Below are 15,777 nucleotides of genomic sequence, written 5' to 3'. Positions count from 1 at the left end.
GTTTGGGCCATCAAAGTGTTGAGAGCCGGCGTCGCTAGGGGCGGTTGTATTTTTCGACCGCTACCTGTGACAGCAATTACAGGTTCCCCTTCAAGCCTGGCTTTGTTTCTGTGGCAGACTTGACTGCTTGGGTAGAACGAGATTACCTCAACGTTCTGCAACTGGAACATAATCAAAGCCTTACAATGCAAGGTGTTATGCCCCTCTAAATCAACCAAGCAGCCCTTGCCACTGTTTCTTTCTGGCCACCTTTATAGAGCAGACTGCTGTGACATTACATAGCTGTTGTTTAGAGGTACCATATAAATCACAGGAAAATAGCCACATTCAGAAACAGAAATACACACGACTTTACACAAAAACCAACAAAGAGGCTTCTTGCATTTAAAGGAGAAACTTGTTTAACAACAAGTGAAGCATGCATGGATACAGTATTGTGCAGCTCTGCATAATAGCATACCTGTAACCACAGAATTGTTAAGTACAAAATTATCTATATGCACTGGCGCAAACGTGTAAGATTGATGTTTGTTCTACTTTCATTAAGCTTAATATATCACACATGGAGAATTGGGAGTTATCCTCTTGGACTGCCTTTTAAGAAAAGCAAAGAGTTTCTTTGTACTCGCTAAGGCTTGGCTTTGTCTACATGTATGTCAGGACCCAGGCACATAAGCAGGTATGGACACAGCAGGGGTCTGCATTTAAGAAGACCCCTCTAATACCTCACCTCTTGAACGTGTTGGGAGGAAAGAGAAGCTCTCAGCAGTGTTGAAACCTCATGAGAGATGTAAAATCTGAGTGAGCTCATTTCCATCACTGCTCAGAGTTTGTAACATATTGCAGGCAATAAACGTGTGGTGCGATGTGCTGTGATGCACAGCGGTTTTCTGCAATGTGTTGAGACTGGGAAGTAGAATGAAACTGAGTCATAACTCACGCATTCAGTTTGTTTGCATTTTGGTTTAATCTACAAAGGCACAGCCCTGTTTAGTTTTGTTGGAGCCGTATGACACAGTATATGTTGGCCTATGACCAGGCCAATTAGTGTGGTTGCCTCAATGTTGTGGATATGCAGCAGAAGAAATACCTCTGCATGCGTATGTTTCTCTCGCTTTTGCTCACTCTGTGCATCTAAACGTATTCACTGTCTTCTCGTGTGACAGTAAAAAGTGGCACACTGTTTTTCCTCCTGTAAATTAGTGCTGCATAGATGCATGTATAAGTGACATTTATGCTACTTAGGGCATTTAAGGGTTGAAAATGCAGAAGACAGTGCTTTCAATTTTTTACATTCATATAAAATAGCGTGCTCTTTAAAAGAAAGTAATCCCATGGAACGTTTTTATTTAAAAGTTTTGATATTTAGAAGTATCAAAGTATCAAACAACACTAAACATTTGGCATAATGTACTACAGAGATGTCAAAGTGTTTCTTCACTTTTTTCCATTATGTGGAATGAACTTAACTAATAAACTAACCGAACACCCGCTGCTTTATGCATATGGTAGGTCAGTGGGAGTGACTTGTTTTATGAACTACCATTTATGTTCAATTACAACATGAGCTGTATTTTTAACTGGGATGTACTGTTCATGTTAGTTGGCAGGTTGTTCAAATACATTATTCATTTGACATAATCAACATGGTGGAAAAATCTTACCTGACCTGTTTTTGACAGAATTGCTTAGTATTTTCTGAAGCAGAGTGAGCCACGTACTTATTCTTTATTATTTTTTATTTGTTTTGCATTTTGGGGTTCAGAGTAATTATGTTTTGTATCTCAACCCAACAATGTGTACATTTCTAAATAATGAAGCACAATTAAATACTGAAATGTCAATATAACACAACAGTGTGCATGTTTACTGCCTAGCATCCCTGCATTGTAAATCGTTTGCAACAAATGAGAACCTATTAAAAATTAACCCAAATGGAGCAGTGTGGGTCTCAGAAGCTGCTGCGGTGTGTGATTTCTGTTTTGCTGAGGCAAGGTTGTGGACTTAGTCTTGTTGTTCAATATTCTGTGAATAATTGAACCTGACTTTTGCACCCAATGTCTTTATACAGTAAATCCTCTGATGACATCAAAAGAAGAAAAAAAAGATGCTGACTAGATTGTGAAAATTGAACATCGCTAAAACTTTTTCACTGGCAAAGTTTCTCGAGACATATATCATTCTACTCTCTTTCTCTCCGTTTCTTTCCTTTTTCAGGTGGACTTGCTTGTGCCTACCAAGGTGACAGGTATCATCACCCAGGGGCCAAAGACTTTGGCCATGTCCAGTTTGTTGGCTCATACAAACTGGCGTACAGTAATGATGGGGAGCGGTGGAATGTATATCAAGATGAGAAACAGGGGAAGGACAAGGTAAGAAACTTTCAAAGCCCATAATAACCATAATCAAACACAAATCACAGTATTAAGCCATGTCTACCATCCGATAAACTGATAGTACTGTAAAACAGATTAAACACATCTTTATTGTCATGCACAGTACACGTAGCATACATTCTGAAAGATACTGTGGAATACTGATTCTGCGTCTTTGGGAACTGAGTACTGAACGTTTTGAATTATATATTACATCAGGAAGGCAAGGGGCATTCTGGGTAGAGAGCATTAACAGAACAATGCACAGGAAGGACAGATACTTGAAGCAGAAACAAAAACACGAAGCTGCATATGTCAGAAAGTTTTTTTAGTATTAAGTGTTGTCTATTTTGCCTTTCCATTTCCTTTTAACATCTTCTTATCTGTGTCTCAAACTGAGCTTGCCTAGTCTGTCCTACTGTCTCTCTCTGGTCTGGGATCAGATAAGACTGCTGTCAACCTGGCCTGGCCAGTGCTATGCTGAAATCTTGTTTACGGCCCTTCAACAGAGTACATGTCCATTCCAATCGCCCACAACATCAGTGACAGAACAGGGCTGCAGTAGCCTCTCTATCAGGAGAGCTGCAGGCACAGTGTTGGCAAGAGAGGTAGTGTTTGCTTTTCTTTTTTTGCCTTGTCATTTAACAATTAACACAACTTCTTCTGCTTATTCATAGTTTGGTGATCAGTAGTGTTGACCATGGTAAAGAAACTGAGATCCAATAAAATCCATCCATGCTTATTGCACAACGCAAAAGGTGCTTGAAATCCTTATATTATTATACAATGAGATCATAATAAATATACAGTATATACTGTTCTGTTTTAATCTGCAGTGTAATTTAAATCTGAACGGAATTTCAAATTATTTAAGATCGTAAAAAATGCATGAAATAAACCAATTTTTAAAATATGTTATGTTATAATATTTGAACAAAAAATTGTTTTTGTTCTCATTTTGTAAGTGTAAAGGTTTGCACAGATAATTCAAATCTGAGTGCCCTGAGATCCTTATTTTCCATAGTATTTGATTCATTCGTTGATGATAGATTGCTTTTGATAGCACTAGATTCAATCTGTAATAGGTATTGACACAGCATTGATTTGTTCATGCAAATTTATTTCACATATTTACAAAAAATAATCTAATACAAAAGCATTTGTTGATAGTTTTCTAATGACTTAAAATCCTTTTCGTCTTTGATTGGCAGTCATACTTGATTTCACAGTTCAACTGCAATCCATTCCCTGCAGTCACAAAACATAAAAGCATAAGCTATGATGTTGGGCTTTGTCATAAAAACGGATTCTAGAGTTCGTGTGATATCTTTAACTGCCATTTTAAAATTGGCATAGATTTTCCTAAAGAAGGGCTTTTTTATTTAGTCCGGCTTGGTGTGGTGGACCTAAACCTGAAATATGACAAACAGCACCAAACAACACCCCTCAATAGCAAGATGTCAATTACTGGAATGCCTTCATCCTTATTGCATAGCCACTGCAGCAGCCAATAACCAGAAATATTTTCTGCCCGAAGAGTTTATAATTTCAACACCCACGATGATCTTTGGATCGAGCCACTGCATGCTCAGCATGATTTTCACTCAAGCAATCTCAACACTGAGCACTCGATGACTTCCGAAAGCCTGGGAAGCATCATCTTAGATAGCAAAGGAGAGAAAAGTACTTGTGACTGCAGGAACATTTACTGTTTATTTATCTTTTATTTTTACATCTCGCTTTCAGAAATAACTCCATGGAGAGCAGCCCTTTGTCAATCTACCCATGGATGTAAAAATACCTTTAAATTAGATGCAAGCCATTTCTGTAACCATCTATAACCTGTGTTGTTCCTGCTGTATGAGTCAGAGCAAAACCAGGGGTAGGCAGTTAATCGGAGTGTGTGGACTTTGTATTAGAGGGCAGTCGTGTTTAGCAAGGCTTCTGAGAATGTCAATCAGCTTGTCCCTAGATGCAGCCAGGGGGCTGTTCAGATGTATGATTCTTCAAGGTGTTTTCCCCCTTCAGTCAGCTGAAGCAGCCATTAATGCTAGAGGACACATTTGGCTGTTGGGCTCCTGAGGCTCCTCCTGCCACACCACAATGCTCGACTTGGCAGAGATACTGTGTGTGTGTGTGTGTGTGTGTGTGTGTTGTGTGTGTGTTGCGTGTGCGTGTGTGTGTCTGGGTGTCTGGTTCAGGCACAGTGGTAGAGGCTTGTAAGTATTCTTCTCAGCTCCCCCCTCCAGCTCCTGTGTGGCAGAGGCTGCAGGCAGTTAGATCTAGATTGAGAGAGGAGGCTCTGTCCGAATACAGATGTTGTCAAAGCAGGGCACAGTGGCACACACACTTACACACACAACAGTATCCCTCTAAAAAATCCATAGATTGCCTTGTTTGCTTTTTCTGTACATCCATATCCCAAATACATGTGTATTGCACTTGTAACTAAGAGCTGTAACAACAGAGTCCATTGTTAATAGATAGATACCTTTTTTATACATAATTAAATTGGGATACATTCCATAATTATACATATCAGCTTGGCTGCATTCCCACATGTACACACTTTCCACACATGGGTCACTACTCTGCCCCCTGCGCCACTACTCTTTCTCTGTGTCAATATTTACAGAGTCAGTTGATGAGGGGCAATCAAGCACAAAAGTAATTGATTTATGTTTAATAGTGTTTCACTCAGTTGACACAGGGTTAATTAGCCATTAGAGTCTTCAATTCCTCTAGGTCGGAGGGTAACTGAATGGTAGATAGCTGTGAATACAATCATCTGAAGATTAACCACTAATAGTCAGATTTTCTTTTTCCTACAGTCATGGAAAATATTAGCTGCAAGGTTTTATGCACCTCAGGATTGGAAAAAACACATAACTAGATCACATATTTTGTCCTCTTGAAAGAAGTAGTTGTTGTGCATTTCAGTTCCAGTTGAGTAACTACCTCTTCCAGGCTGGCAGGCTATTCTTGACCTTTCAATGAAGATGTGGCTGAGTTTCCCTGGTATCACCCAGGCCGGCTAAGGCAACAAGACGGCAGGAGCGAAGAGATCTGAGCGTCCTGCTCCCTTGACCTGTGCAGCAGGTTTAAATAATGAAGTATGGGGGGCACACAAGGCCTGACTTAGTAATGTGTACTGTGACTCTACCAGCCTGGGAAATCAATAGTTGGGAGCAGAGTTGTGGCTCCTGGGTCAGTCTGAAGACACACACAGAGAAATGTGGCCTATATGCTTGTGTCTCTGGATAAAATAATTACAATATTACTTTGCACTTATACTTTGGGGTGATGAAGTGAGACTTACTCTCAACCAGCTAGACTATCTGTCCAATCTGAGTTATCTGTTGCCAGACTAAAATAACATTTGAAGGTCCATATGTTCCACCAAAACAAGTTTTTCCCAAGGCTATTTTGCAAAGACACCGCCACCGAAGACGATTGTGATTGGTTTAAAGAAAAGCCAATAAACCAGAGCATGTTCTGTGTGGACTAGCCGGACCCTCCTCCGCTGCGCCTTACATCCATTCTTTAAAGTACAATATCTCTTCTTTAAATATGTGTAATTGTCTATGTCTGTTGTAGTGAATCTAAATGACATACAGTATTTCTTTCTCACTTTCTTTCCACCCCTGAATTATTTTACACACTTAAAGTAGGTTTACCAATATGTTGCTGTTGAGGATACATCCGTCACCTTGCTCATCCCTTTTCTGTTTTTTTCTTCCTAGCATTACAGTATTTGTCATGTAGTTGTGATTCTCCACATATCCTGTTCGAGACTGTTTATTTTAGAGACACTGTGAAGGTCCCCTGACAGTCTAGGAGAGATCCTTGTCATATTTCAATCAGGTGCTGCTTTTATGGCCTTCCCGTCCTGCCTTTTATATTGTGCTATCATATGCCCTTGTTGTCACATTACAGGTGTGGCAACGCTCTTGAAAGTGATACGTTCGGCGCTTCCCCACGTCAAATGTTGCAGTGAAAAGAACACGTCAACAGAATGGTTTAGAAACTGTTAAAATGTTGTGCTTGGTATCAAAACTGACTGGCGTTACTCAATGGTTCTACAATACAGTATTATTATATTACTATTAAGAATTATGCAATTGGGAAATTCATACTGAAACAGATGTGGGCCAGCACACGCTGCTGCTCTGTCAACCATGAAATCAGAAGACATACTACTCTAATACATACTACAGATTTAAGTGTCTACACCTTGAGAAATAAATTCTAAAATTAGAGATGGGGTAAGGTTAGGCTTTTTAACAGTGAGTAAACAATAGTATGTTTTGAATAGTCTGGTACTCAGCGGGAGAAACCTGTGACTGGCTCACTGATTGCGATCACAGAAGAAAATGACAAAAAATTGTTCTTCCTAACTCCTCTTGGTTGAACAATGGAGGAAAATGAGGAAAAAAGAATGTAGGATGAAAAAGTGCCCTGCACTCATGAAGAATTGACAGTAATGAAAGAGTTCACTTGTCACATGATTTCAACTTTTGTCTGCAGTGAGATTAACTCACAAAGCACCAAAAACGACAGAATAAGGAATTACAGGAAAGCAGTTGTATTTAAACTCCTTCACTTGGGGTGAGGACTCATTCCGTACCTGAAGAAGGCACTACGTCGGTTTCCTGCTGAGAACCATGGCCTCAGATTTAGAGGTGCTGATCCTCATCCCAGCCGCTTCACACTTGGCTGCAAACCGATCCAGTGAGTGCTGAAGGTCACAGGCCGATGATGCCATCAGGACCACATCATCTGCAAAAAGCAGCGATGAGATCCTGAGCCCACCGAACTGCAACCCCTCCCCACCCCGACTACGCCTCAATATCCTGTCCAAAGTATTACAAACAGGACTGGTTACAAAGCGCAGCCCTGGTGGAGGCCAACCCTCACCTGGAACGAGTCCAACTTACTGCCAAGAACCCGGGCACAGCTCTCGTTTTGGTCATACGGTGATTGGATGGCCCTAAGAAGGGACCTCCCCCATCATCCTCCAGCTCTGCCTCTTCCACAGAGGACGTGTCAGCTGGATTTAGGAGTTCTTCAAAGTGCTCCTTCCACCGCTCTATTACCGCCTCGGTTAAGGTCAACAACGTCCAATTCTAACTGTACACAGCTTGGATGATTCCCCGCTTCCTTCTCCTGAGGTGGCAAACGGTTTTCCAGAATCACCTTGGTGCCGACCAAAAGTCCTTCTCCATGTCTTCTCTGAACTTCTCCCACACCCGCTGATTTGCCTCTGTCATGGGAAAGGCTGCAGTCCTTCGGGCCCGTCAGTACCTTGCAACTGCTTCCGAAGTCCTCTGGGATAACAAATCCCAGAAAGACTCCTTCAGTCGGACGGCTTTCCTGACCACCGGTGTCCACCAGGGTGTTTGTGGGTTACCACCCCTTGAGGCACCTAAGACCACAGCTCCCCGCCGCAGCTTGAGCAATGGAAACTTTGAACATTGTCCACACAGGTTCAATGCCGGAGGTGTGAGTTGAAAGAAACTCACCACCAGATGGGGATCAGTTGACAGCTCCGCCCCTCTCTTCACTCAAGTGTCCAAAACTTTTGACCTCAGATCAGATGAAACGATTATAAAATCGATCATTGAAATTCGGCCTAGGGTGCTCTGCTACCACGTACACTTATGAGTATCCCTATGTTTGAACATGGTGTTTGTGATGGACAATCCATGACTAGCACAGAAGTCCAACAACAGACAACCACTCTGGTTTAGATCAGGGAGGCCATTCCTCCCAATCTGTCCAAGTATCTCCATCATTGCCCACATGTGCGTTGAAGTCCCCCAGCAGAACTATGGAGTTCCCCACAGGAGCCCCATACAGGACTCCATTTAAGGTCTCCAAGAAGGCCGAATACTCCGAACTCTTGTTTGGTGAATATGCACAAAAAACAGTCTGAGTTTTCCCCCCCTCACCCGCAGGCGAAGGGAGGCGACTCTCTCGTCCACCGGGGTAAACTCCAACGCAGCGCCGCTCAGCCGGAGGCTTGGGAGTCTCTCGATCTATTGGTCAGTGTTCGTTCCTACCCTCACTATAGTCATGAAGGCTGGGTCATGACTGAAAGAACGAGATCCAGGGTACAAGTGGCCGAAATGGGTTTCCTCAGGAGGGTGTCTGGCGTCTCCCTTAGTGATAGGGTGAGAAGCTCAGTCATCCAAGAGGAGCTCGGAGTTGAGCCGCTGCTCCTTCGCGTCGAAAGGAGTCAGTTGAGGTGGTTCAGGTATCTGGTAAGGATGCCTTGTCCAGCTGGGAGGAGGCCTCAGGGAAGACCCAGGACTAGGTGGAGAGATTATATTTCCAACCTGGCCTGGTAACGCCTCGGGAACCCCAATCAGAGCTGGTTGATGTGGCTCGGGAAAGGGAAGTTTGGGGTGCCCTGCTGGAGCTGCTGCCGATATCAAATAAGCGGATGAAGATGGATGGAGGAAAGCAGTTGTATTAATGGAAACCTCTGCGATGCAGAGGTGGCAGAGGTTTGATATCTTACACAATCTGAACACCTGCAAAAGTCCATAGGTGTGAACGAGGCATTCATGTCATTTAACTTACCATTTCCTCTTGTCTATTTCTATTATCATATTTGTGATTACCTAGGAGGTATATTTAATAGTTTCTTACAGTTGGTAGTGTAAAATGTGGCGCTCCACTCAAACTCTTTTTAGTATCATTTATGGGAAAACATCTCTTCTTTGACCTCATTTTTTATGATATACTGTATAGTCTGTCAACATTTTGTCATCACAGACTCTAAACTATTTTGCCAAAATCCTTAATGTGATTTTAGTGCATGGCCATTTTTTCTAGCATATTTTTAATGAAAGATTCAAGACCATGCTTTGACTGTCTAGACCCAAACCAGCTCTTGTGATTGTTTGAAAGAGAATTATTTGAAACGTTACTCTAAAAAGGTCCAAACTTCTGTCTCCAGCACCTGCTTAGATTTGGCCCACTGATATGCCATTCCACACAACAGTGAGTCCCATTACATCCCAATTACAAAGGCATAATCATGTCTGTTTAATTAAAATGATCATATCCTTCAATGAAGCAGTCCCTGTAGATACATTTTCTTCCTATTATACTTATTCTACTGTCTATTAAGCACACACCAACACAAAGCGTCGAGCAATCAACAATATGATGTAGCACAAGTCCCAGTACAATATGACAACTAGCTTGTTTGTATCTGGTAGCTAGTGATCCCATAAACTGTTCTTTCAAAACGTCATTTAATTGGTATAAATGTGGGTCAAAAACTGAATCTCTTTCTCAACGACTTGAATGTTTATCTTAAATAAGATACAACTGGATTTTCAACTTTAGTGAAGGATATGCTAGTACCTATACATAATGAAAGTGTAGGTGTGTTGATCAAGGATGCATATTAGTTTGTAGCCCAACATGTTATAAGTTTTACGGAGCCAATACTAGAGAAACACGACTTTCCCTTCATAGCAACATTTCTGGCAACCACCAAAGCCTTTTATTTATTGCCAAGGTGAAATATTCAAAACACTGTAAGACCAAACTGAAGAAAAACAAGACCAAGAAGCATAATGTGTGTGTTAATAACACAACTCAGTAAGCAGAATAAACAACAGTAGATGTTTGGCACTAATTATGGAGGTGGGACTTCCATCTGTGCCGCACAGTTTTCCACAGGGGGAAACTGCTGATGTGCTCACGCATGTGGTGCATAAAATAAAAGAACCAAGAATTGTGTGAATTCAGAGAATGTACTGTTACTGGTAAGTGATTGTATTGAAGCTGTGATTGGCTGTGTTTCATTCAGCACCTGTTCAGGCATGTGGCTTTGAAGGTAATTGTATGGAAGGTTCTGCACCTGCCTCTCAGTAAAACTGTACTGAAGGTAATTTTTTTTTACAACATGTTGACTTCTAAGCATTTGATTTTTTTTTCTTTGGTGTCAAGAAGACCAAAACTTGACTATAGTTCCTGGTTGCAAAAATAATAATTCTTCCATGATGCTGTCTTGATAGGTATTCCAAGGGAACTTTGACAACGACACACACCGAAAGAACGTGATAGATCCACCCATCTACGCTCGGCTCATCCGGATTCTTCCCTGGTCATGGTATGGCAGGATCACCTTGCGTGCAGAAGTACTTGGCTGCACAGAGGAAGAGTGAAGTCCTTTCATCCATCTTTCTTGCCATTGTCCCCCATCCCTTGGCATACTGGAGTATCTCGCCCAGTATTTCAAAAATAAACTGTGCAACCTGTAAAAAGAATTCAATTTCCAATGGATTTTTCAATAATACGTGTTTGGTTGTGGTGGGTTGCTGTTTGTTCTTTTTGTACAATGATTTAAAACCTACCCTTAATCCAGTTTTGTCTTTTAGTTCCTTCTTCAAAGTGTGATCTTTGTCTTTTTATTCTTCTCAAAATTCACCATCCTGTTTGGAATGTATTTCTGTAATATATATATGGGAGGGGTGGGGTTGGTAGTGGAGTTGGAGAGGGGTTCTTGCTGTGGTTTTAACTTGTTGCCATGGAAGCTATTGTACAGTATCACTTTTTAACAAAGATGTGAAATCTGTCTGCCATGCTTCATTGGACATTATTAACCAACTTCATGCCATAACTAAACTGTCTAAAATACCATGTAGAGATCACACGTTATCACCTTATCAAATATATTTTTACTTTGATCACTTCCTCAAGCCATGCTTTTACCCTAATGGCATTACTACTACATCAATCAAAACACTATTAATGCTCTTGTATTATATGTAAAAGACTAAGAAATTGCATGGTGCGTGAATTATAAATGTATATTATGACAAATCATTTAAAACCTCCAGCCCTGAGAGAAATGGCTTTGATTTAGGGACCTATTTTTATGTGCATTTTTAAGTAGTTCTGAAACATTACAACACACTGCAAAAGCTTACTGAAGATAACTGATATGTGAGACAATAAATACGCACTACAGTTAAACGTGGCACTGCAGTACTGAGACTTGTAGACCGTCTATAGTTGAATTGTCTCAATGCTCTAATATTTGATTATCGCTACACTTTTTCTAAGATATTTTGAATTATTGTTTGTGCTTGTTCTTTTTTGTATTTATTATGATTAATTTGTCTCAGCTAGGGCTGGGACGGTATGGATTTTTTCTACCGTGGATGAAAAGCAAGAAATTCCTGCGGTAGTGCGATATACCGCAACCCCCTTACGAGAGTGTGAGTGACGTCAGTGTACGTGTGCAAGGACAGCGAGCAGTACCTGAGAGTAGCGTATGAGTGCCACTGTTTAGAAAAGAGAAAGGAAAAAGAGATAACAAAGTTGATGTAAAGTAAGATAAAAAAAATAATAAAACAACAAGCTAGAGCTTTTCAAGACGCAGTGGCTTTATATATTGTCAATAATGCTGGTAAAGTGAATGGCATTACCCCCAAAAAAACATTGACTTAAAACCTTAGTCTACAACATGTGTTGCAGCCGTCCAGCAGCTGAGCAGGCAGAGAGGGAGACTCAGCAGTTTGCTAACTTGTTGCTCTCTCTACTAATATAAGCCGCTCTGTTTTAGGCTACAAAACGTGCATGCAAGCTGAAATTCAACCGTGACGTTTTATCAGGATAAAGCTATAAGCAGAAGGACACTCCGGAAGCTGCTAGGCTAATGTGCAATTGTAAACATTGCAGCTGTAACGTTAATTTGTCTACCTCAGCTGAGAACGGAGAAATGTCTTTGCCTTCCCAACCGTGTATGTTATGTGTCATGGGCCAGTGCCCTCCCCAACTTGTGAAAGGTCGGATTTGCTCCATCTTTTGATAAGTTTTGTGTAGAAAACCTTGAATCCATGTAAGACACAATGCCATAAGACACAACCCGTGTCATTAGAATCAATGAATCCATGTCATTAAACACCGTTCGCAGACCAATGTTTTTTGCTGTGATGACAGTGAGGAGCTCAGACCCGGTACTACGGTAATGCTGTAACCGTCCCAGCCCATTCTCAGCTGTCCGATGCATAAACTCTGTGTTTAATGTCTCTCTGTTGTCTTGGAGATCTAAGTTGTATCAATTACAAAGCTCAGGATAGATGTCATTCATAATTTTGACCCACAAATGTATCAATTTATACCACCTATTTTAAGATTTCTCTTTAATATTGTTTAAAGAAAATGTTGAATGAATATGAGCAATTATTTAAACCATGTCATGTATGTATAATTCAAACATTGAAAGCAGTCTTTTTTTATTAATCCCTTTGATACAGTATGATAAATGATAATTGTTAATTATTTTTCATCTTTTTTCAAAAGAGAGCAAATGTCAATATTAATATATTAATCAATGTAATTATCTCAAGCCTACAATGATGATGGACCGTGAGCAGTACAGAGCTTTAATTTAAATATGGACAGCCTCTTTATTTCAGGGGTTCTAATCTTTATTATCATCCTGGAGAAGAAATTATATAGTAATGAAATGTAAAAGAGCTTGTGGGTATTTTCACACGACATGACAGCAGCTCTCTGCATGTTCAAATGGTTTCAGGGAGCTAAAAATAGTGAGACACCTTAAGGTTACAGGGGATGAAATCTATTCAAGCCATTTTCACTGTATGGATTTTGCTGTTGGCTATATCATTCAGTAAATGAACAGTGATGCTTGGCTGGTTAAATAAATGGAAGTAAACAAGTACCTGATGTATCACAGCAGTGTCAAGCCTTACAGTCCCATTCCACATGGCTTAAAAATAGGCCTGGATTACTCTAGAGGTTCCCACTCTTGACTAGTTTTCCCTAAACTCTCGAGTGCTGAAAAGAGCAACTTTTATGCTTGGTTTCACAAAAGACTTGCCACCTTTCAGTCACTGAACTATCCAATCATTTCATACGGACACAATGTATTTGATCTGAGAGTGCTGCCCAGCCTGAAAAACAAAATACAACCTTTTTTTTATTTAATGCACCCACCTCTCCAAATAGACTACATTGGAAATAAAAGAGTGCCACTGTTATTTTCAACACTTAATTCTAAAAGCACAGCAAGAAAAAAAACACCAATAAAATGTGTCACTGTTGATGCTTAATTTATATCAGGAGCCAGGGCATTTTTAGCAGTCATGCCATGACCATGGATGTTGTTGTAGTTGACAAGTAACCGTAAAAACTAAACAAAAACTAATTTTGATTGTTATCTGGATAATTTAAACTGAGTATAACACATTTTATTCTGGTTTGGCAAATCACAATAGGATATCTTGGAAACATGTACTTGTGTTACTGTACTTCAATGTAAGTTACACTGAAAGACTTTGCTGTACATTACAAACATGTGAAAATTGTTATTGGTGTGAATCAGTGACTGCCATTCCTTAGGTTGATGGACACAGGCTAAATTAACAGATGATTTCAAGTCAATTGTTGATTGCCAAATAACGACATATTGGCCAGCGTCTGCTCTGATTGATCTTTGTAGTCAGCTTCCTGTCAGCAGGCCTGCTAAAAAACTTTGAGGAAGTTTGCATGATGTATAAGTTTAAACAGTACAGTATAACACAGATGTCCACAGGCACATTATGTTCTTGCATACCATAAAGATCTAATAGCTTTTACTTTGTACTCGCCATCGATTGTCTTGTGCATTGTAAAACTTCATCTCACATTTTTGAAAAGGGAGCAGAGTGAAAACTCATCCTGTCCTTGTATTTTTGTGTGCACTCGTATCATTTGTTACCTCCTAAGTCTGAGTGTTAATCACTATCCAGAAAATGTACCTATTATAATGCTGGTTAGCTTCAAGTCTGCGGAGGAGAGTGAGAAACTGTGTACAGTTAAAAAAAGATGTTTAAAATAAAAAAAAATAAAAAAAAGCTCTTTTGGTTTGACAAATAAAAACATATCTGTGAAAATGACACGATTGCTTTGTTTTTTATTAAATCTCTGATCTCATTTTCTTTTAAAGATTTTTGGGGGGGGAAAGGGGAGCAAGAGGGGGGACGACACGCCGCAAAGGGCTGCAGGTTGGATTCGAACCCTGGCTACTACAGGACTACATGGGGCAAACGCTCTTACTGGGTAAGCTAGAGGCCGCCCCCTGACCACGTTTTCTGTTAATTTGTTGATACACAATGTGTTCTCACCTTCCTCATTCTCAGTCCCCCACCGATTACATTGCTGACTCAGCTTTAACTTCCCTACAAATGAGTTAAACAGAACTGTAAAGTTACAACAAATTAGTATGAATATGCTGTTACTTGGCATTTTAATTACTCAGATGAAAATATTTATGTAAAAGAGTCCGTTGGCTTTAGTCCGTTGCTTGGCCCTCTACTCCATTAAGCTTGGCTCAGAGTCAACATGGTTTTACCACATTAAGCCGCTTCCATTGATTTTCTTTGTCCTGCAACTGGCAGTTTCTGTGTCTCAGATGATTTGTCACAGTTGTGGCAAGGGATCCCACTGTGGGTCGCAGGGTCGACACAGCTGCGGCGGCGGTGGCAGCTGAAATGTCCAGCAATGATTCTGTCAGCGTAGGGGGAGGTAATTGCCTTGCAACTCAGGTGAGTGAAGCTACTAGGCAATTAAAAGCCTATTAGGAAACAATCTGTTTAGTCTGGTTGTCCTTTCCATTAAAGCATCAGTAAAGATTCTACAATCAAAGTGACTACTTTTTGGTGTTCTTTGGGGAGGGTTGTTCCCTCTTTAAATAGATCTTTTGTGTGTGGTATTTAACCTGCATCAAATGGATACAGAAAACAAGCGGTTTACACATGTATTGTTATGTCTGGCAAAGGACTCAACTCAGAATGCAAGTGTTCTACTCATGTTGTGTCTTCTATACATTTTGGAACTTTTTATCTTCACAAGTAAGATTCAACCCTTTTCCTCCATCTTTAATGGTGTCAAGTAGGCTATAAAACACTATTGTTTGATTTTTGTATAATTGACTGTAATTAGTACAGCTGGCTGGACAGAACTAATAAGAAATAGTGTATTTAAAGTTACATAAAAATTGTCAATGTGCAATGGTTATCATTGCATTCACCGTAGCCTGTTGAACAATGGGAAGTGGACAGATGCTTGCTGGAGCACAAAATATCCACCCTTACATTAAAGGTGCCCTGCCACATAAAACCGTTTTCACATGCATTTTTTTGAAATATGTTAGGTCCATATGTGTTTGTGTTATGTTGTGAATGGGAAAACTGCTACCTCCCCTGTCAGCTCCAGACACTGAAAAAAAATAAGTGGAGAAATCAGGCCAATTATAAAAGCTGGTCAGTTTGATGTCATGGTGCCTAAGCTCATTAATATTAATGAGCTCGCCCAGTTGCGCTGGGTAAAGGATACTGATAGCCAGGCTCTCACTGGCTTGCTGTTAGCCAAT

The 15,777-nt window shown here is 40.4% G+C and overlaps 1 protein-coding gene across 1 annotated transcript in view; it reads left to right on the top strand.

The window, feature by feature from the left end:
• LOC116689499 (EGF-like repeat and discoidin I-like domain-containing protein 3) overlaps nucleotides 1-14,302 on the top strand; it is a 123,100-nt gene extending 108,798 nt beyond the window's left edge. Inside the window, 3 exon segments of the mRNA XM_032516054.1 lie at nucleotides 2,218-2,263; nucleotides 2,266-2,372; nucleotides 10,412-14,302. Of these exon segments, the coding sequence (XP_032371945.1) occupies nucleotides 2,218-2,263; nucleotides 2,266-2,372; nucleotides 10,412-10,561 (303 nt within the window). The 3' untranslated portion in view covers nucleotides 10,562-14,302.
• The last annotated feature ends 1,475 nt before the right edge of the window (nucleotides 14,303-15,777 follow it).

Source organism: Etheostoma spectabile, chromosome 5 (genome assembly GCF_008692095.1).
Source record: "Etheostoma spectabile isolate EspeVRDwgs_2016 chromosome 5, UIUC_Espe_1.0, whole genome shotgun sequence".
Classification (NCBI taxonomy): domain Eukaryota; kingdom Metazoa; phylum Chordata; class Actinopteri; order Perciformes; family Percidae; genus Etheostoma; species Etheostoma spectabile.
Note: the sequence above shows the minus strand (reverse complement) of the source record. Positions and strands in the feature narration are given on the sequence as shown.